The sequence below is a fragment of the Artemia sp. Qi Xiang Cuo genome, chromosome 12 (genome assembly GCF_049724085.1).
Source record: "Artemia sp. Qi Xiang Cuo chromosome 12, ASM4972408v1, whole genome shotgun sequence".
Classification (NCBI taxonomy): Eukaryota; Metazoa; Arthropoda; class Branchiopoda; order Anostraca; family Artemiidae; genus Artemia; species Artemia sp. Qi Xiang Cuo.
In genome coordinates, this window is record NC_142805.1 from 40,010,085 (window position 1) to 40,033,549 (window position 23,465).

Sequence of the window (23,465 nt, forward strand, 5' to 3'; positions counted from 1 at the left end):
GTCCTAAATTAATACACAGTAAGGATTTACTCTTACAAATGATTTTTGATTTTGAATAAACTAAGAGTTTAAGGACTAATAAGCTTTAAAATTGAATTTTAGTCATTAAAAATTGTTAAGATTACATTCTGACTTTCTTAAATTAATAGACAGTAAGTACGTATTCTACAAATGATGTTTGGTTTTGAATAAACTTAGAGTTTAAGGGTTTATAAGATTAAAAATTTAATTTTAGTCATTAAAAATTGTTAAGATTACATTGTGACTGTCTTAAACTAATACACAGTAGTTATGTATTCTACAAATTATGTTTGGTTTCGAACAAACTTATAGTTTAAGGACTTATAAGCTTAAAAATTGAATTTTAGTCATTAAAAATTGTTAAGATTACATTGTGACTGTCCTAAATTAATACACAGTAAGTACGTATTCTACAAATGATGTTTGGTTTTGAATAAACTTTGAGTTTAAGGACTTATAAGCTTAAAAATTGAATTTTAATCATTAAAAATTATTAAGATTACATTGTGACTGTCCTAAATTAATACACAGTAAGTACGTATTCTACAAATGATGTTTGGTTTTGAATAAACTTTGAGTTTAAGGGTTTATAAGCTTAAAAATTTAATTTTAGTCATTGAAAATTGTTAAGATTACATTGTGACTGTCCTAAACTAATACACAGTAGTTAGGTATTCTACAAATGATGTTTGGTTTCCAATAAACTTATAGTTTAAGGACTTATAAGCTTAAAAATTGAATTTTAGTCACTACAAATTGTTAAGATTACATTGTGACTGTCCTAAATTAATACACAGTAAGTATGTACTCTACTAATAAGTTTTGATTTTGAATAAACTTAGAGTTTAAGGATTTATAAGCTTGAAAATTGAATTTTAGTCATTAAAAATTGTTATGATTACATCGTGACTGTCCTAAATTAATACACAGTAAGTACGTATTCTACAAATGATGTTTGGTTTTGAATATACTTAGAGTTTAACGGTTTATAAGCTTAAAAATTGAATATTAATCATTAAAAATTAATAAGATTACATTGTAACTGTCCTAAATTAATAGACAGTTAGTACGTATTCTACAAATGATGTTTGGTTTTGAATAAACTTAGAGTTCAAGGGTTTATAAGCTTAAAAATTGAATTTTAGTCATTAAAAATTGTTAAGATTACATTGTGACTATCCTAAACTAATACACAGTAGTTACGTATTCTACAAATGATGTTTGGTTTTGAATAAACTTATAGTTTAAGGACTTATAAGCTTAAAAATTGAATTTTAGTAATTAAAAATTGTTAAGATTACATTGTGACTGTCCTAAATTAATACACAGTAAGTATGTACTCTACAAATAAGTTTTGATTTTGAACAAACTTAGAGTTTAAGGATTCATAAGCTTGAAAATTGAATTTTAGTCATTAAAAATTAATAAGATTACATTGTGACTCTCCTAAATTAATAGACAGTTAGTACGTATTCTACAAATGATGTTTGGTTTTGCATAAACTTATAGTTCAAGGGTTTATAAGCTTAAAAATTGAATTTTAGTCATTAAAAATTGTTAAGATTACATTGTGACTGTCCTAAACTAATACACTTTACGTATTCTACAAATGATGTTTGGTTTCGAATAAACTTACAGTTTAAGGACTTATAAGCTTAAAAATTGAATTTTAGTCATTAAAAATTGTTAAGATTACATTGTGACTGTCCTAAATTAATGCACAGTAAGTACGTATTCTACAGATAATGTTTGGTTTTGAATACACTTAGTTTAAGGGTTTATAAGCTTAAAAATTGAATTTTAATCATTAAAAATTATTAAGATTACATTGTGACTTTCCTAAATTAATAGACAGTAAGTACGTATTCTACAAATGATGTTTGGTTTTGAATAAACTTAGAGTCTAAGGGCTTATAAGCTTAAAAATTGAATGTTAGTCATTACAAATTGTTAAGATTACATTGTGACTGTCCTAAAATAATAGACAGTAGTTATGTATTGTACAAATGATGTTTGGTTTCGAATAAACTTATAGTTTAAGGACTTATAAGCTTAAAAATTGAATTTTAGTCATTAAAAATTGTTAAGATTACATTGTGACTGTCCTAAATTAATACACAGTAAGTATGTACTCTACAAATAATATTTGCTGTTGAATAAACTAAGAGTTTAAGGACTTATAAGCTTTAAAATTGAATTTTAGTCATTACAAATTGTTAAGATTACATTGTGACTGTCCTAAACTAATAGACAGTAGTTATGTATTCTACAAATGATGTTTGGTTTCGAACAAACTTATAGTTTAAGGACTTATAAGCTTAAAAATTGAATTTTAGTCATTAAAAATTGTTAAGATTACATTGTGACTGTCCTAAATTCATACACAGTAAGTATGTACTCTACAAATGATATTTGATTTTGAATTAACTTAGAGTTTAAGGAGTTATAAATTTGAAAATTGAATTTTAGTCATTAAAAATTGTTAAGATTACATTGTGACTGTCCTAAATTAATACACAGTAAGTACGTATTCTACAAATGATGTTTGGTTTTGAATAAACTTTGAGTTTAAGGACTTATAAGCTTAAAAATTGAATTTTAATCATTAAAAATTATTAAGATTACATTGTGACTGTCCTAAATTAATACACAGTAAGTACGTATTCTACAAATGATGTTTGGTTTTGAATAAACTTTGAGTTTAAGGGTTTATAAGCTTAAAAATTGAATTTTAGTCATTAAAAATTGTTAAGATTACATTGTGACTGTCCTAAACTAATACACAGTATTTAGGTATTCTACAAATGATGTTTGGTTTCCAATAAACTTATAGTTTAAGGACTTATAAGCTTAAAAATTGAATTTTAGTCACTACAAATTGTTAAGATTACATTGTGACTGTCCTAAATTAATACACAGTAAGTATGTACTCTACTAATAAGTTTTGATTTTGAATAAACTTAGAGTTATAAGGATTTATAAGCTTGAAAATTGAATTTTAGTCATTAAAAATTGTTATGATTACATCGTGACTGTCCTAAATTAATACACAGTAAGTACGTATTCTACAAATGATGTTTGGTTTTGAATACACTTAGAGTTTAACGGTTTATAAGCTTAAAAATTTAATTTTAATCATTAAAAATTAATAAGATTACATTGTAACTGTCCTAAATTAATAGACAGTTAGTACGTATTCTACAAATGATGTTTGGTTTTGAATAAACTTATAGTTCAAGGGTTTATAAGCTTAAAAATTGAATTTTAGTCATTAAAAATTGTTAAGATTACATTGTGACTGTCCTAAACTAATACACAGTAGTTACGTATTCTACAAATGATGTTTGGTTTCGAATAAACTTATAGTTTAAGGACTTGTAAGCTTAAAAATTGAATTTTAGTAATTAAAAATTGTTAAGATTACATTGTGACTGTCCTAAATTAATACACAATAAGTATGTACTCTACAAATAAGTTTTGATTTTGAACAAACTTAGAGTTTAAGGATTCATAAGCTTGAAAATTGAATTTTAATCATTAAAAATTAATATGATTACATTGTGACTCTCCTAAATTAATAGACAGTTAGTACGTATTTTACAAATGATGTTTGGTTTTGAATAAACTTATAGTTCAAGGGTTTATAAGCTTAAAAATTGAATTTTAGTCATTAAAAATTGTTAAGATTACATTGTGACTGTCCTAAATTAATTCACAGTAAGTACGTATTCTACAGATAATGTTTGGTTTTGAATACACTTAGTTTAAGGGTTTATAAGCTTAAAAATTGAATTTTAATCATTAAAAATTATTAAGATTACATTGTGACTTTCCTAAATTAATAGACAGTAAGTACGTATTCTACAAATGATGTTTGGTTTTGAATAAACTTAGAGTTTAAGGGCTTATAAGCTTAAAAATTGAATTTTAGTCATTACAAATTGTTAAGATTACATTGTGACTGTCCTAAACTAATAGACAGTAGTTACGTATTCTACAAATGATGTTTGGTTTCGAATAAACTTATAGTTTAAGGACTTATAAGCTTAAAAATTGAATTTTAGTCATTAAAAATTGTTAAGAATACATTGTGACTGTCCTAAATTAATACACAGTAAGTATGTACTCTACAAATAATATTTGATGTTGAATAAACTAAGAGTTTAAGGACTTATAAGCTTTAAAATTGAATTTTAGTCATTACAAATTGTTAAGATTACATTGTGACTGTCCTAAATTAATGCACAGTAAGTACGTATTCTACAAATGATGTTTGGTTTTTAATACACTTAGAGTTCAAGGACATATAATTTTTAAAATTGAATTTTAGTCAATACAAATTTTTAAAATTACATTGTGACTGTCCTAAAATATTACACAGTATGTACATATTCTAAAAATAATGTTTATTATCGAACAAACTTATAGTTTAAGGACTTAAAAGCTTAAAATTTAATTTTAGTCATTAAAAATTGTTAATATTACATTGTGACTGTCGTAAATTAATACACAGTAAGTATGTACTCTACAAATAAGTTTTGATTTTGCATAAACTTAGAGTTTAAGGATTTATAAGCTTGAAAATTGAATTTTAGTCATTAAAAATTGTTAAGTATACATTGTGACTGTCCTAAATTAATACACAGTAAGTACGTATTCTACAAATGATGTTTGGTTTTGAATACACTTAGAGTTTAAGGGTTTATAAGCTTAAAACTTGAATTTTAATCATTAAAAATTAATAAGATTACATTGTGACTGTCCTAAATTAATAAACAGTTAGTGCGTATTCTACAAATGATGTTTGGTTTTGAATAAACTTATAGTTCAAGGGTTTATAAGCTTAAAAATTGAATTTTAGTCATTAAAAATTGTTAAGATTACATTGTGACTGTCCTAAACTAATACACAGTAGTTACGTATTCTACAAATGATGTTTGGTTTTGAATAAATTTATAGTTCAAGGGCTTATAAGCTTAAAAATTGAATTTTAGTCATTAAAAATTGTTAAGATTACATTGTGACTGTCCTAAACTAATACACAGTAGTTACGTATTCTACAAATGATTCTTAGTTTCGAATAAACATATAGTTTAAGGACTTATAAGCTTAAAAATTGAATTTTAGTCATTAAAAATTGTTAAGATTATATTGTGACTGTCCTAAATTAATACACAGTAAGTATTTACTCTTACAAATGATTTTTGATTTTGAATAAACTAAGGGTTTAAGGACTAATAAGCTTTAAAATTGAATTTTAGTCATTAAAATTTGTTAAGATTACATTGTGACTTTCCAGAATTAATAGACAGTAAGTACGTATTCTACAAATGATGTTTTGTTTTGAGTAAACTTAGAATTTAAGGGTTTATAAGCTTAAAAATTGAATTTTAGTCATTAAAAATTGTTAAGATTACATTGTGACTGTCCTAAACTAATATACAGTAGTTACGTATTCTACAAATGATGTTTGGTTTCGAACAAACTTATAGTTTAAGGACTTATAAGCTTAAAAATTGAATTTTTGTCACTAAAAATTGTTAAGATTACATTGTGACTGTCTTAAATTAATACACAGTAAGTATGTACAAAACAAATGATATTTGATTTTGAATAAACTTAGAGTTTAAGGACTTATAAGCTTGAAAATTGAATTTTAGTCATTAAAAATTGTTAGGATTACATTGTGACTGTCCTAAATTATTGCACAGGAAGTACGTATTCTACAAATGATGTTTGGTTTTGAATACACTTAGAGTTTAAGGGCTTATTAGCTTAAAAATTGAATTTTAATCATTAAAAATTATTAAGATTACATTGTGACTGTCCTAAATTAATAGACAGTAAGTACGTATTATACAAATGATGTTTGTTTTTTAATAAACTTAGAGTGTAAGGATATAAAAGCTTAAAAATTGAATTTTAGTCATTAAAAATTGTTAATATTACATTGTGACTGTCCTAAACTAATACACAGTAGTTACGTATTCTAAAAATGATGTTTGGTTTCGAATAAACTTATAGTTTAAGGACTTATAAGCTTAAAAATTGAATTTTAGTCACTACAAATTGTTAAGATTACATTGTGACTGTCGTAAATTAATACACAGTAAGTATGTACTCTACAAATAAGTTTTGATTTTGAATAAACTTAGAGTTTAAGGATTTATAAGTTTAAAAATTGAATTTTAGTCATTAAAAATTGTTAAGATTACATTGTGACTGTCCTAAACTAATACACAGTATTTACGTATTCTAAAAATGATGTTTGGTTTCGAATAAACTTATAGTTTAAGGACTTATAAGCTTAAAAATTGAATTTTAGTCGCTACAAATTGTTAAGATTACATTGTGACTGTCCTAAATTAATACACAGTAAGTATGTACTCTACAAATAAGTTTTGATTTTGAATAAACTAAGAGTTTAAGGATTTATAAGCTTGAAAATTGAATTTTAGTCATTAAAAATTGTTAAGATTACATTGTGACTGTCCTAAATTAATACACAGTAAGTACGTATTCTACAAATGATGTTTGATTTTGAATACACTTAGAGTTTAAGAGTTTATAAGCTTAAAAATTGAATTTTAATCATTAAAAATTAATAAGATTACATTGTGACTGTCCTAAATTAATAGACAGTTAGTGCGTATTCTACAAATGATGTTTGGTTTTGAATAAACTTATAGTTCAAGGGTTTATAAGCTTAAAAATTGAATTTTAGTCATTAAAAATTGTTAAGATTACATTGTGACTGTCCTAAATTAATACACAGTAAGGATTTACTCTTACAAATGATTTTTGATTTTGAATAAACTAAGAGTTTAAGGACTAATAAGCTTTAAAATTGAATTTTAGTCATTAAAAATTGTTAAGATTACATTCTGACTTTTTTAAATTAATAGACAGTAAGTACGTATTCTACAAATGATGTTTGGTTTTGAATAAACTTAGAGTTTAAGGGTTTATAAGCTTGAAAATTGAATTTTAGTCATTAAAAATTGTTAGGATTACATTGTGACTGTCCTAAATTATTGCACAGGAAGTACGTATTCTACAAATGATGTTTGGTTTTGAATACACTTAGAGTTTAAGGGCTTATTAGCTTAAAAATTGAATTTTAATCATTAAAAATTATTAAGATTACATTGTGACTGTCCTAAATTAATAGACAGTAAGTACGTATTCTACAAATGATGTTTGTTTTTTAATAAACTTAGAGTGTAAGGTTATAAAAGCTTTAAAATTGAATTTTAGTCATTAAAAATTGTTAAGATTACATTGTGACTGTCCTAAACTAATACAAAGTAGTTACGTATTCTAAAAATGATGTTTGGTTTCGAATAAACTTATAGTTTAAGGACTTATAAGCTTAAAAATTGAATTTTAGTCACTAAAAATTGTTAAGATTACATTGTGACTGTGGTAAATTAATACACAGTAAGTATGTACTCTACAAATAAGTTTTGATTTTGAATAAACCTAGAGTTTAAGGATTTATAAGTTTAAAAATAGAATTTTAGTCATTAAAAATTGTTAAGATTACATTGTGACTGTCCTAAACTAATACACAGTAGTTACGTATTCTAAAAATGATGTTTGGTTTCGAATAAAATTATATTTTAAGGACTTAAAAGCTTAAAAATTGAATTTTAGTCACTACAAATTGTTAAGATTACATTGTGACTGTCCTAAATTAATACACAGTAAGTATGTACTCTACAAATAAGTTTTGATTTTGAATAAACTTAGAGTTTAAGGATTTATAAGCTTAAAAATTGAATTTTAGTCATTAAAAATTGTTAAGATTAAATTGTGACTGTCCTAAACTAATACACAGTAGTTATGTATTCTACAAATGAGGTTTGGTTTCGAATACACTTATAGTTTAAGGACTTATAAGCTTAAAAATTAAATTTTAGTCACTACAAATTGTTAAGATTACATTGTGACTGTCCTAAATTAATACACAGTAAGTATGTACTCTACAAATAAGTTTTGATTTTGAATAAACTTAGAGTTTAAGGATTTATAAGCTTGAAAATTGAATTTTAGTTATAAGATTACATTGTGACTGTCCTAAATTAATAGACAGTTAGTGCGTATTCTACAAATGATGTTTGGTTTTGAATAAACTTATAGTTCAAGGGTTTATAAGCTTAAAAATTGAATTTTAGTCATTAAAAATTGTTAAGATTACATTGTGACTGTCCTAAATTAATACACAGTAAGTATTTACTCTTACAAATGATTTTTGATTTTGAATAAACTAAGAGTTTAAGGACTAATAAGCTTTAAAATTGAATTTTAGTCATTAAAAATTGTTAAGATTACATTCTGACTTTTTTAAATTAATAGACAGTAAGTACGTATTCTACAAATGATGTTTGGTTTTGAATAAACTTAGAGTTTAAGGGTTTATAAGCTTGAAAATTGAATTTTAGTTATTAAAAATTGTTAGGATTACATTGTGACTGTCCTAAATTAATACAAGTAAGTACGTATTCTACAAATGATGTTTGGTTTTGAATACACTTAGAGTTTAAGGGTTTATAAGCTTAAAAATTGAATTTTAATCATTAAAAATTAATAAAATTACATTGTGATTGTCCTAAATTAATAGACAGTTAGTGCGTATTCTACAAATGATGTTTGGTTTTGAATAAACTTATAGTTCAAGGGTTTATAAGCTTAAAAATTGAATTTTAGTCATTAAAAATTGTTAAGATTACATTGTGACTGTCCTAAACTAATACACAGTAGTTACGTATTCTACAGATGATGTTTGGTTTCGAATAAACTTATAGTTTAAGGACTTATAAGCTTAAAAACTGAATTTTAGTCATTAAAAATTGTTAAGATTACATTGTGACTGTCCTAAATTAATACACAGTAAGGATTTACTCTTACAAATGATTTTTGATTTTGAATAAACTAAGAGTTTAAGGACTAATAAGCTTTAAAATTGAATTTTAGTCATTAAAAATTGTTAAGATTACATTGTGACTTTCCTAAATTAATAGACAGTAAGTACGTATTCTACAAATGATGTTTGGTTTTGAATAAACTTAGAGTTTAAGGGTTTATAAGATTAAAAATTTAATTTTAGTCATTAAAAATTGTTAAGATTACATTGTGACTGTCTTAAACTAATATACAGTAGTTATGTATTCTACAAATTATGTTTGGTTTCGAACAAACTTATAGTTTAAGGACTTATAAGCTTAAAAATTGAATTTTAGTCATTAAAAATTGTTAAGATTACATTGTGACTGTCCTAAATTAATACACAGTAAGTACGTATTCTACAAATGATGTTTGGTTTTGAATAAAAATTGAGTTTAAGGACTTACAAGCTTAAAAATTGAATTTTAATCATTAAAAATTATTAAGATTACATTGTGACTGTCCTAAATTAATACAAAGTAAGTACGTATTCTACAAATGATGTTTGGTTTTGAATAAACTTTGAGTTTAAGGGTTTATAAGCTTAAAAATTTAATTTTAGTCATTGAAAATTGTTAAGATTACATTGTGACTGTCCTAAACTAATACACAGTAGTTAGGTATTCTACAAATGATGTTTGGTTTCCAATAAACTTATAGTTTAAGGACTTATAAGCTTAAAAATTGAATTTTAGTCACTACAAATTGTTAAGATTACATTGTGACTGTCCTAAATTAATACACAGTAAGTATGTACTCTACTAATAAGTTTGGATTTTGAATAAACTTAGAGTTTAAGGATTTATAAGCTTGAAAATTGAATTTTAGTCATTAAAAATTATTATGATTACATCGTGACTGTCCTAAATTAATACACAGTAAGTACGTATTCTACAAATGATGTTTGGTTTTGAATACACTTAGAGTTTAACGGTTTATAAGCTTAAAAATTTAATTTTAATCATTAAAAATTAATAAGATTACATTGTAACTGTCCTAAATTAATAGACAGTTAGTACGTATTCTACAAATGATGTTTGGTTTTGAATAAACTTAGAGTTCAAGGGTTTATAAGCTTAAAAATTGAATTTTAGTCATTAAAAATTGTTAAGATTACATTGTGACTATCCTAAACTAATACACAGTAGTTACGTATTCTACAAATGATGTTTGGTTTTGAATAAACTTATAGTTTAAGGACTTATAAGCTTAAAAATTGAATTTTAGTAATTAAAAATTGTTAAGATTACATTGTGACTGTCCTAAATTAATACACAGTAAGTATTTACTCTTACAAATGATTTTTGATTTTGAATAAACTAAGAGTTTAAGGACTTATAAGCTTTAAAATTGAATTTTAGTCATTAAAAATTGTTAAGATTACATTGTGACTGTCTTAAATTAATGCACAGTAAGTACGTATTCTACAAATGATGTTTGGTTTTGAATACACTTAGAGTTTAAGGGTTTATAAGCTAAAAATTGAATTTTAATCATTAAAAATTAATAAGATTACATTGTGACTCTCCTAAATTAATAGACAGTCAGTACGTATTCTACAAATGATGTTTGGTTTTGAATAAACTTAGAGTTTAAGGGTTTATAAGCTTAAAAATTGAATTTTAGTCATTAAAAATTGTTAAGATTACATTGTGACTGTCCTAAACTAATACACAGTAGTTACGTATTCTACAAATGATGTTTGGTTTCGAACAAACTTATAGTTTAAGGACTTATAAGCTTAAAAATTGAATTTTAGTCATTTAAAATTGTTAAGATTACATTGTGGCTGTCCTAAACTAATACACAGTAGTTACGTATTCTACAAATGATGTTTGGTTTCGAATAAACTTATAGTTTAAGGACTTATAAGCTTAAAAATTGAATTTTAATCATTAAAAATTGTTAAGATTACATTGTGACTGTCCTAAATTAATACACAGTAAGTACGTATTCTACAAATGATGTTTGGTTTTGAATACACTTCGAGTTTAAGGGTTTATAAGCTTAAAAATTGATTTTTAATCATTAAAAATTATTAAGATTACATTGTGACCGTCCCAAATTAATAGACAGTAAGTACGTATTCTACAAATGATATTAAATTTTGAATAAACTTATAGTTCAAGGGTTTATAAGCTTAAAAATTGAATTTTAGTCATTAAAAATTGTCAAGTCATATATTTTATTAAAACATAAAATATTTGTTTCTCAATATATTTTTTTTATTTTGACCAAAGCTTTTCTGAGGTTGTTTATTCAACAGGAGGAGCTGGCGTTATACCTTGACGGAATCTGGTAGATGTTTTCATATCTATGTTAACCCTCATTAGAAGATCTGTAAAAACTCTGTCAATAAATGATATGTCTACTCTGGCGGTTTTTTATTTATAGGTCTACTATTAATTCTGTCTATTGCCAAATAATTTCAAAACTATGTCTGCTTCTGATTGTTGCGTGCCTCGAGGGATAGTGATTCAGCCTGTAATTTTCAAAATGCCGATGCAGATTTCAAAATTGAATATAACCAGGACTAGTAAATACATGGAAAATTACAATTAATTTTACTTTTCGCACTGTTTCGTTAAAAAATGACTTTCTCTTTTCTTTGAAAATTTTATCCGCTCTTATAAAAGAGTTGTCTGCGTAATGAGATTTATCTCGGTGTTTAAGAAATCAAAATTGTTCTTATACCTAAAAGCGGCGATTAATTCCAAAACTGTTTGTTGTAGAGGGTTTTCATGTTTATCATTTCTAAGCAACATATTTCAAAAATTATACATATTTAAAAACTAATATACTTCATACATAACATCTATAAATTTCAAAAAGGAAGAGATGCGGTCAGAAGTACATGATTTTTTTTTAACTATAAATGGCACTGCATATAATTATTGGAAAGGTTCTCATAATTTGTAAAAGTATTTGATTATATTTATCACCATATGCTCCTAACAAAACCTGATTGTCATTGTTTTGATAGTAAGTTTTTCTTATTATCATTTTTGTATTTGTTTTCTTGTTTATTGTTTCATATTGCTATATGTTAGTTTTTATCTTCTTATTTTCAGTTTATTTTACGCTAATAATTCAACTTTCGATATTTTAATGTTAATTTTGGCATTCCCTGAGGAATGGTCATGGGCAGGCATGTACGTAGGAAATTATTTTTTTCTGTGGATGGGAAAGGACAATAATAAAAAAAATTATTCCATATTTCGAATAAGAAGAGCCCAGAGCTTATGAAAACTCTAAAATTTCGGAAAAGGCGAGGTCCTGCATACGCCCGTTGTATTAGGATCTATTTTTTATTGATACTAACTACTTCCATTTTTTTTTTTTTTTTTTTTTTTTTTTTTTTTTTTGGTTATATTTTTATATATATATATATATTTTTATATATATATTTTATATATATTTTTATTTTATATTTTTATATTTTTACTTTTTGTTCTCACTTATATTTGAAAAAACTTCTTTACAGCTTTTAATTAGTTCATAAAATATGAGGCTTTTAAATAAATCCAAGCCCCATTATTCTTCTATACTTGGATCGACCGCATAAGTGTGGAATAAATTTTTTTTTTTTTAATAAGTATTAAATTTATCGTAAAATTTCTGCTGGATTTTTCACCTTGGGCTGACATTGTGTTTTTTTTATCGTAAATTTTCCTACTGTATTTCTGTATGGAACCTATGTTTCATTGGCTAATTAAATATATTCAAATTCTTCAGAATAAAGCTATTAATTGTATTTCTTGTAATAAGCCACTTTTTTCTAATATCCTGCAGCAAATGAAGATATTAATTATTTTTCCACCCCATGACATTTCAATTGCGTATTAAACCAGTTTAATTTCATCAGAATGCATACTTTTTATGGTTTAAATTTTTTGAACTGGCTTATTATACGATGTATTTCTTGGTTTCTAAATTTACATAATTGCTTTTTATTTTCTTTTTCTTCCTCTATTTTTATTAACATGGAACAAAAAGTCAAATCTGAGCCACTAAGATCGGCTTTTGACATAATAAAGGCTTTAAAGGACAGAATAGTTTACGTTATACGATAAAAAGTGAATAAAGTACCTTTTTTGTCTAAAATCAATTCGAAAGTGATATTAAAAAGATAAAAGTTGTTCATCAGAGATTTGAGCCACTATTTCTCTGCAGAATGAGATCAAAAACCGAATTCTGTTAATTCTTTAAAAGTGTAATTAAAAACAAAAAACTAGAAAATTTGGCTAACGTAGTTGCCCCTTTAATTTTTTTTGTAATTTCCTGAGATTTAAGATTAGTCTTATTAGTCTTCTCAGTTAAAAATTTAATTACCATTAAATCGACTAAGACTTCTTTGCTTGGTATCTTAATATAGTAAAATAAGCTCATGGCGATATTTGCTACATTGGGTGTAACTAGTGAAGGTTCAAGTTTTCCGCTTCTCAAAACATCTGCAACAAATTTGGCTGTTGCGGGTGTACCAGCTGTTGCAAGCACATCCAATAAAAGAAACCGAACGGTGGAAGGTTCGTCTAGAAAATACAGTCATAGTTAAAGAAAACCAGAGTAAAAATTCGACGTTATGAAACATTTGTCACTACTTTTGAAGAAAGTACCCATACATATTTTTCCAGAGATCGTTAAATCTTTCAATTTTTTTCTGGAGGGAAGGGGGCATAGGTTTGACTTTTTTACCACACAAATACCATTTTCAATATTGTCGACATACAATAACTTGTCAACATATCAAACAATTTTTGAAAAATTAAAAACTGTTTCATCTTTTGATCATCTTTGGCCTACCAGAGAAGAAAGAAGGGAGAAGTATTACATATCCCTCTCTATTTACGGTACCCATAATTTTGAAAATTTTCTTACAACTAATGTGCTATGTAAATTTATATGTATAGCGCATTAAAATGTATTTGAAAAATTTTTCATTCCTGATAATTCAGGTGAGCTGTTCTTATAATTTTGATAAATCAGTTTAATGAGAAATTTACCAAAATAGCTGTGCATTAAGATGCATATGACGAAGGATCTTTTCTTTACTTGTCGCTGAAGCTGGAACTATTCTCTAACGAAGTTGCTTTGTACTACAAAATAAGAGTATGGTATTGACAATAGATGTATGATTTTATCAATAATCCGTCTAGGCTAGTGACATCTCTGATGAGCGTTGATAGATACATATCGTAGTTAATTTGTTTCCATTTTCTTCTGTGCATGCTTATGGTTTCTTTACGTTTTTAATGTAAAGAAAGTTCTCCTGTGCAGATTGCTGTATTTTTTATTTTGTTTGGTATTTTTACTTGTTAACCGCGACCTGGCTTGCCCATGCTATTTTATGAATATTATCTTTATTTCTGGCTGTTTTCCTAAATGTTAAGCAAGCTTGGATGCAAACTAAGTTTGATACTAAAGTAAAGCTGATGCTGAAATAAACTTATTATGCTAAATAAAATTGTTTCCGCATTCACGTGAATGCTTATTGTATTATTAGTAGAGTAAAGGAAGTAAAATTTGCAAACGAAGCACATCTTTTCTTTTACGAGCTCTTCAGCTACTGTAGATATTGTCAACTCTTTGTACGTTAGTTTCTTGCCAGCCCACTTCTAATTTAAATTCAGTTACATCATACTAGAGGGCCACACCCAATTCAGGATTGAAGAATGGGAAAGAAACACTTTTCTAGGGGGAAATAATTATCCTACTATAAGGTATGCAATTATTTGTTAAAGCTTTTGATGCGCAAGCTTTTGTGTCATAGCCACTTACTTTGCAAATCAGTTCTCTGGATCTTTCACCGTAGAAGTCTGACAAATATGCGAAAAGTTGGATTAGCAACGTTTACATACTGAACAAAAGACGCATTTCAAGTGAACCACCTTTAAAGCCTTAGAGTTATCTTGTGTTATTAAGCCGAACAACCAATTTCGGTATTCTTATATCTTATGTTATTGAAACGAAGAATGAAAGAAGAGGGGCACTGGAGGGAATTCAAAATCATCACAGTACATCAAACGGCACCCTTAACTCATTTTCGGCGTGAACAGATTAATACGCCAATTATGTTCTTGCTCCAAAATATGTCAGAAAAAGAAACTGAACTCCAGGTAAAAATTGAATAATCCTTAGAAAGGACCTATGGTTAAAGTGAATATACTATTTGATGCCATTGCGAATGTAGGTAGATTTGTTTGAACATTCAAAAAGATACTAGAAAGAACATTTCTCTTTCAGCCAGGGAAGTCTGTAGGAACTTATTTCTGAAGGGTCTGACATCTTGCAGTAAGGAGGAGGGGAGTAAGAAAAAAGTTTAGACAGAAGAGAATTACAAAAAAAAAAATAAAAAAGAATCGCAAGGAAGACACGGGGCTCGAAGTCTCCCACCCTATGTACGTACTTGCGAGTGCCTTCCTTATGAACTTTAGCTTATACTTGAAGTCTCGAAGTCAGAGATATGTGATATTCAAATAAGTAAGTTTACTTCAAGATCACGTACTTGTGAAAAAAAAAACTTTATCTACAATTAAAACAATACACACATACAATTCATGCTTGAAAATCAAGATATTCGAATATTTTCTTTTTGTTCTTTCAAAATTATTAATTTTGGCCTTTATCTCATTTTGTCAGTGTTGTCATGTTTAACCATAAAAATTAATGAAAAAACCTTATTACTTAAATTTTACAGCCCTTCACGTCAGTAAAAATTTAAACATCTTCTAAACACCGTTAAACCTTCAAAGAAAAGAGGCGAATTCTTAAGTTGTTTGATGCCATTTAATTTTTATTCTTGAAAGTCTCCCACTCTATGTACGTACTTGCTTTATATATGAACTTTAGCTTATAGTTTTTAGTTAGTTGTGGTTGGAACTAATTTCAGCTCAAAACCAGAAAAAAATAGATAGTGAATAATTTTATCCTTGAAAGTCTTTCCGAATATAACAATCGCTTTTGGCGCAAATTCAGTTTTGAACCCATGAAAAAGATACATTTTCAATAGTTTTTTTGGTATAAAAAGAGCTAAAAATTGGTTTCAACCTTACTATTAAATTATATATCCATTTTTCTAAGGCTATATAATCCACAAGCATCAATTTGTCACGATCAAGTTGAAAAAAAAATCAAAAGAATTCCGCCATTTTTCCATCCGTCATGTTTCTTCCGTCAGCTTTGACATTTTTCGACATTTAGTCGAAAAGTCAGTCTTTAAGCGGCCTAACAGAGTAAGAAGAAACTTGGCGGAATTGTTTGAATTTTTTTTATTCTACTTAATCTTGACAGACCAATGTTTTTGGATTGTATAACTTTAACAAAATGGATTTACAACCAAATAATAAATTTGAAAACAAAGTTTTAAACCTTTTTTATACTAAAAAAATATAGAAAAATTTTAATTTTCAAGGGCCCAAAAATATCATTTTTAAGGGTCCAAAAAGGGATTAAAATTGGATTGGCGCCAAAAGTAAAGTCATCTTGTGGTATGTTCATTTTATTCGTAGGTCATTTATGTGAATTATTCAATATTTACAGAACTTCACACACTTCTGCCCTAAATAGACTGTTTTCTTTTTGTTCTAAAATGATTACTTTATTATCGACATATACCAAACCTGGTCTTAGGCGTTTATCCCCCCCCCCGGCTATTAACCCCCGGAAAATACCCCCCCCCCCGAGGAAAATACCTCCCACGGAAAATACCAACGTGGAAATACACCCCCCCCCCCGTTGAAAATAAGGCTTTCCAAATTTGTGAAATTTATTTGAGTTTTGTTGTTTTATTTTCCATAGGGGGGGGGTGGAATTTGGTACTTGTGTATTATGCGCCACTCCCTCAGGTTTACGCTGTGTAAAATTCAAGAACAAACCGGTTGTTTTGTTAGTTTCTTCGTTACTTTAGAAATAATTTTGGGCTATAGATTTGCACATTAAGGGGGGGGGATAAAGCATAGCGGGTCTGCATGCAAAATGTGTTTGGTACAATAATGTTGCATATTAGATAGATAAACAGATAAGTGTACGTTAAAGCCAAATATACGGCCATGAATACAGTAAAATAATATAAATGAAAGGCACAAATAACATAAACTTTGTATCAGCGATCATCATAAAACACTTAAATGAAACACTGCATTAACCTAATAATAGTAATTGATACTTGGAAATACGGTCATCGAAAAAAAACACACTTAACACTTGGAAAAAACACTTAAATAAAACATTACATTTACTTTATGCTTTTTTTTATGGTTAACAAAATTTCCAGATACCCCACTATTCCTCTGTAATTTTTTAGTGGCCATATACCTAGAAAGAATTGTTTTCTGACTTCAAACTGTCAAAATACTTTACTCCCCCCCGCCCTTATGTGCAAATATACAAGCCAAATTATATATTTCCCATATATTCTGTCACTTGTCTTCGTCTTGCCTCACACTAAGCTGGAAAAAAAACTAACGAAGAAACCGTTTTTTTCTCGAATTTTATGCAGCGTAAACAAATACCGAAACTCCTTCCCCCTACGGGAATTTAAAAAATAAAGCTCAAATAAAAGTCTCAATTTTGGAAAGCCTTATCTTTCATGGGGGTATTTTCGGGGGTATTTTCTAGGGGGAAGTATTTTCAGGGGGGTATTTTCCACTGGGAGGTATTTATCTTGGGGGGCATTTGTTGGGGGGGGGGGGGGTAATTTTCCGCGGTGGGTATTTTTTTTGGGGGGGGAGGGGGTAATTACAGGAGGGGGAAACACCGGCCACCACCAAACCTATAGGTAATTCCCCTTCGAAGGTAGGTAAACTGATTTTGAAAACCGTCAGCTTACAGTAATATGTTTAAGAAAATATATGTTTGCATGAAATTTTTCTGATTCGGTTGGCTGAACCACCAAGCTATCCTAATGAAAAGCCATGGACCCACCCCGAAGGAATGGCAAAGAATAGGGACATACAAATTTCTTCAGAGTAGCAGCTTATTCTGTATTGTCGAAGCTAGAGATCACAGCTATGTGGTTGAGGCAGCATAGGGGACCAATTATTTCAAATGGCTAAAACCTCACGGGCCTAATTGTATACTAGGGATATTTTGGACCCAGATATATTTGCTTTATGTGACCAGCTCCGTTGCCACTTGAAATTCACTTCAATAATGATTATATTTTAATAAGATTTTTTTGTATTTAGAACCGGCCCACAATGCTTACAATAAATATAATTATTATGGAATCCACATATAAAAAAAAATGAACTATACCGTGTCAAGTTTTTATCACTTACTCTGCTCGTAGCAACACGTTTCGGAAGAAATACAAAATTTGTTACATGAGATTGAAATGGATTTGTTGAACCAAATTATTTTGCAATCAAACAGTTCGTGGTAACGAATTGTAAGTAAGGAGTGTCCCGGCTCAATAGTAACCGAAACTCGGAAAAACGGAATTTTGATACCAATAGATATATTAAAAGAATCGGCTTTTTATGCTGATTTTTACATATCAAAGGTTACGAACCTGAGAAAATTGTCCTGATTTTCGAAAAAAGGAGGAAACATCCTCTCAAAGTAAAGTAATCTTAATTTAAATCACATCATCAAATTCAGCGTATCATAGAACCCTATTGCATAGGTTTTAAGCTCATATCAACAAAAATGTGGAATTTTGTATTTTTGCCAGAAGAAAGATCAAGGATATGTTTTTTTTTGTTTTTTTTTTCAGGAATGATCGTATCGACCCAGTGGTCCTACAATATCGGAAGAGGGTTCATTTGAACGGAAATTATAAGTTCTAGTGCCCTTTTTAGTTTTTATTTTCCGTCTCATTACGCGCGGAGCGATTAATAGTAACTGTCCGTAGTAAATTTTCACCGAGATTGAGTTGCCAAAAGAATATTTCTGCGGAGAGGGGGGTCCTCCGTGGAGGTGGGGCCAGATATCCTGGCATTATTTTAAAAAAGACCAGATATTAAATAAAAAAACAAGTTTTTTGAACTGAAAGTAAGGAGCAACATTAAAACTTAAAACAAACAGAAATTATTACTTATATAAAGGGGGTTGCCCTCTCCTCCGCACATAGCTCTTTACGTTAAAGTTTTGATTTTGTCCTAATTCTTTAAGAATGATTCATGAAACACAAGAGCCGTCTAATTAGAACAATAACACGCTTTTTTTAAAGTACTAAAAACCTTAGCGTAAAGAGTGAGGTTTTAATTAGGGACAATTGCCTTTATATATGTAATAATTTCTGTTCGTTTAAGTTTTAATGTTGCTCCTTACTTTCAGTTGAAAAAACTTTTATTTTTATTTCATTTAGTAAGCAGACTGAGTTCTGGTATAAAGATCATTTCAGATAAGTGTTAGCTTACTTGCGACTTTTTTAGCAATTTCTTGAATTTCGCTCAGCTTTAACATAGCGACATAGTCGAGCACTTCATGAAGTCTGTCGGTAGTGTCTATATGTCTGTCTCCGGATTCACGATCAATTGATGCAGCAACGTCTCGGACGGCTTGAAGAATCTCGTCTTGAGCATCTAAAATATTAATTGGGCGTGTGGAAGGAGCGTCCTCAAAACCAGGGGGAGCACTATAAAGGCAAAACTCCATATATTTCTAGCTATTTAAAATTCATGAAAAGAATAAGATCAAATTGAAAAATTCAATTGACAAAGGCTTTTATTTATTCAAGATTGTGCGCAGTTCCTTCTAATAGAGTTCTAATTTTCTTTAAATTCTCTCTTATGAGCTCTTCCCAGCCCCACCCTATTCGGGAACGACCTGCAATATGTTTGGCACCAGAGGGATGGACAAAAAGCACACTCTTTGGTAACCCATCATAATTCATCCGTAAAACATGACCTAGTCATCGTGGCACTTCTTTCACGAAAGTCCTAGAAAGTAGAATTGAACCAAATTTCTCGTAAATCTCATTGTTTGACATACGGTCAGTAAAGTAAATACCGAAAACTGTTCTTAGACAATTCCTGTGGGAAACATATAACATACTTTCCTGAACCTTACAAAAGTTCTATGTGTCAAAGCCTTACTTGCCAATTATCACAACCTTGCCTCCATGTACTTTAAAATTTTATTTCCAAGATTTATCTTCCTATACTTTCAAAATTTTTTAACTGCGAAAAAACACCTTGTGCGTTGGCTATTCCTCTATTTACGTCTTTACTACTAATTTTGATCTAGCTTACATTTTTATCTAGGACACCAGAATCACCTCCATAACCTAAGCATAGGGAGTTTTACCTTACTGTTTGATACCTTGATCTTGCATAGCCCATACCGTGTTCATTAGGACAAAGTCCATCGAAATAACCCATAGAAACAGAGATAGGACACAACCATCCTTGATTCCTAATTCCACGTCAAACCGACTGCTAACCTCACTTACTATGTCAACCGAAGCAATATTAAACTTTTAAATAGCAGTCATCACTTTACCTCACTTATGTAATACACCATATAAGAATAGAACCTTCGCTAAAGCTATTCTATCTGCTTAATCAAGTGGCTGTTCATAATAAATAAAACTTAAGACTAAAGGTGTCTGAAGAACCAGACGCATCTCGATTGTTAATATGAAAGAGAAAAGTTGGTTGACCTATCCTCTCATCAGGGGCGTCGTGGGGGGGGGGGGCAAGGGGAAGTTGTATCCTCCCCAATAACGTAGAAACAAATTATTATACATCCCATGCCCCTTGACTATCACGATATGAACCCCTCTTGCCTCCCAACCAGTAAATATGGTGGAGCTTCTCCCCTGCTTCTCAGCTTCCTAAAATAAAAATATTCTCCTGTAATAGCCGAGGGGTTAACAACTGGGCATTTTGAGGGACACCTGGAGGCATGAGGCACGGAGGCACGCCGGAGGCATGAGGCACGGAGGCACGCCGGAGGCATATTCCAAAGGGCGCAATATGTAAATATATACAGCTTGCCTGCTATTCGGTATCTGTCGAATATTTCAGCACCTTCAAAAGCGATCTTTTAAAACTTGGAAAAAATCATTTACGGGTTTATTTGGCAAGGAAAAGAACCCCCAAGACTGAAAACAACTGATCTGTACCTAAAGAAGAACACGGAGGACTGCAAATTTTGATATCCATGCAAAAACTAGATAACCCTACGATAGCAAGCGATGGTGTCACTTTTTCCTATTACACATGCAGCGTTGCCACCAGCTCAAAAATAAAATTTCGATTTTTCTTCAAAAAAAATCCCGAAATTTCAAAAAATCCCGGAACACGGTTTTTAAGTTATACAACATAGGACTGCATGGCGATGACGTAAAAAGCAAGGTGCGAAATTCAAAGTACCGTAAAACGTGGTTTCTAGTTGCAACTAACAACTGATTGTCAATATTCCAAGTAATATTTTGACGTGAAAACGTTCTAGTGGACTAGTAGGATCTACGACAAATATTTTAGGCCAAAATAATTCGCCAAAGTTCCGAAAAAAAGTGTCTACACATCCACGTTTCATCGCTATTTTAATTTCCCACCCAAGAATTGACGTCACGCTTCGCAGCCGTATTCAATATGGCTTGGCCAGCGGTAAAAGTTGCCTTTTATCACGTCTTCACACGTCCCTTTCCCTTTTATCATACCTGCTTTTCTGTTTAGTGGCTGTGCCAAGATGCACCCTTGGATCTCGTATTCTTAATTGTACTAAAAAAAAAAAGGAATCTGCTGCTTTGACAGGAAAGAATCCGGAAGAAACACCGATCCCTTTTTCCCGAATGTACTTAGAATCCAAATTTCTTGGTATTAAACCCAGGCCTTTGGGTATTTGAAGAAAAAACTGTAAAAAAAAACAGTCAGAAAAACTGCTACTACCGACTTATTAGTAAAAAGCGCTAAGTAAAGCAAGCAACTAAAAAAATAACTAGTTTTTCAGATATTTACTAGTACGGTTCAGAAATCATTTCGGTAATCACAGCTCAAATGGCAACCCCAAGAAACTGGAGAAATAAGCTTCAGTAAATCAAACTAAGCTCGGTTAGCCGAAGTATAAACACTAAGTCTTCTACTACTAAGTCTTCTACTGAGCATAATAAGTTTTCCGATGGTATTCATCGCTTCCGCTGCCCAAGATCTCGGAATGCATTCGAGACTCATAAAATTATATCAAGAACTCAAGCGAATGGGGGACGAGGGGTACACGCACTTGATCTGGAAGGACCAGCCCCGCCGTGGTTGGACTCGCCGTGGTGTTTTTGTATTAAAATATCACCGAGTGGAGAGGAGGAGGGGAGGGAAAAAAATAACAACTACCTCTGAAAAATGTTAAACAAAATTTCTTCTGTTGACACACAGAACATGGCGATGGTGGTGGTTATGGTCTTGAGGTCAGTTTTGGGTTTAGGTGCCATTTTTAACATGATGATTGTAATGCTGACGAGACATCAAAAAAGTGGAGCCCTTTCTTCTGGATAAATGAAGTCAGCTTTGTGAAGACGTCTGAGTCAAAGCCAAAGACAATGTTAGTGCCGATTTCCATAGAAACGGGTTCTGCTGAATGCATGATATACAGGCTGGAGTCACAGTAGCCCTGGTCATCAATGCGGCAGTTAATGTGAGATCAGCATTCAGCCGGAACCACTGGCACAGAATTCCTATGTCGTCAGGGAACGGCATCGCCATATTCTGCGTGTCAACAGAGTGGCATCTTCGCCCAGACAGGTAGCAAAACTGTATGACCCGCCCAACTAATACTCTCTTTCCTCTGCCAACCGGTCTGTAAACGCACCAATCACCGATACGTAATTCCGAATTCACACCAACCTCTGCATTGGTTTGTGGTGACTCACGTAGTCCTACTCGTCAGCCCTGGGTCATCACCCGTTTTAATCGGTCACTACTCAGATTCTCAGAGCTTTCCCTCAGAAGCCACAACAGCGTGGATATTTTTATTGGTATTACGGATCCGTGAAAAGTCTTGACAAGACAAAACCTAGAAGCCTTCATATTTATCACTCGCTTACTAGCAAAATTTTTCTGAAACGGACACATCATTCATTAGGAACCTACTGGAGAGTCTTCAAAGATGCCGTCATTTTTTATACTCAATTTATTGTTTGCCATCGTCGAATTTTTCTGCTTACTAGACAGAGTGTTGAGTTCTGAGTCATCGTCTGAGTCACTGTCGTGAAGTAAAGAAATACAAACATTCGGTACTTGGTGACTAAAAGCACAAAATACGTCGTCGGGTATCAAGGCTTTCATTATTCGCTGGCTTTCAATACGTGCTCGATTTCATCGTCCCAGGGCAAAGAAAAATCGGAACTGACAGACACAACACCAATGGATCTAACTCGCTTAGCCTTGGGCAAGGACAACTGTTCATTAGAATATTGAGCTTCAAAATCCGTTATACTTTCATATCGACGAATTCGATGTAGAAATTGGAGGAACGAAAAGTTTATTACAGTACTGTAAGTGCTGGTTTGAGACCGCATCTTCCTAAAAAAATCTTCACACGGTTGGCTATTCATG

The 23,465-nt window shown here is 30.0% G+C and overlaps 1 protein-coding gene across 1 annotated transcript in view; it reads right to left on the reverse strand.

Annotated features, from left to right (window-relative positions):
• The window catches only part of LOC148946104 (vitellogenin-like), a 190,815-nt gene that overhangs the window by 137,426 nt on the left and 29,924 nt on the right, over positions 1-23,465 (reverse strand). Inside the window, exons 7-8 of the mRNA XM_089097610.1 lie at positions 19,329-19,546; positions 13,300-13,499 (exon numbers count right to left, since the gene is read on the reverse strand). Coding sequence (XP_088953736.1) covers positions 13,300-13,499; positions 19,329-19,546 — 418 coding nt within the window. The remainder of the gene's footprint in view (positions 1-13,299; positions 13,500-19,328; positions 19,547-23,465) is intronic.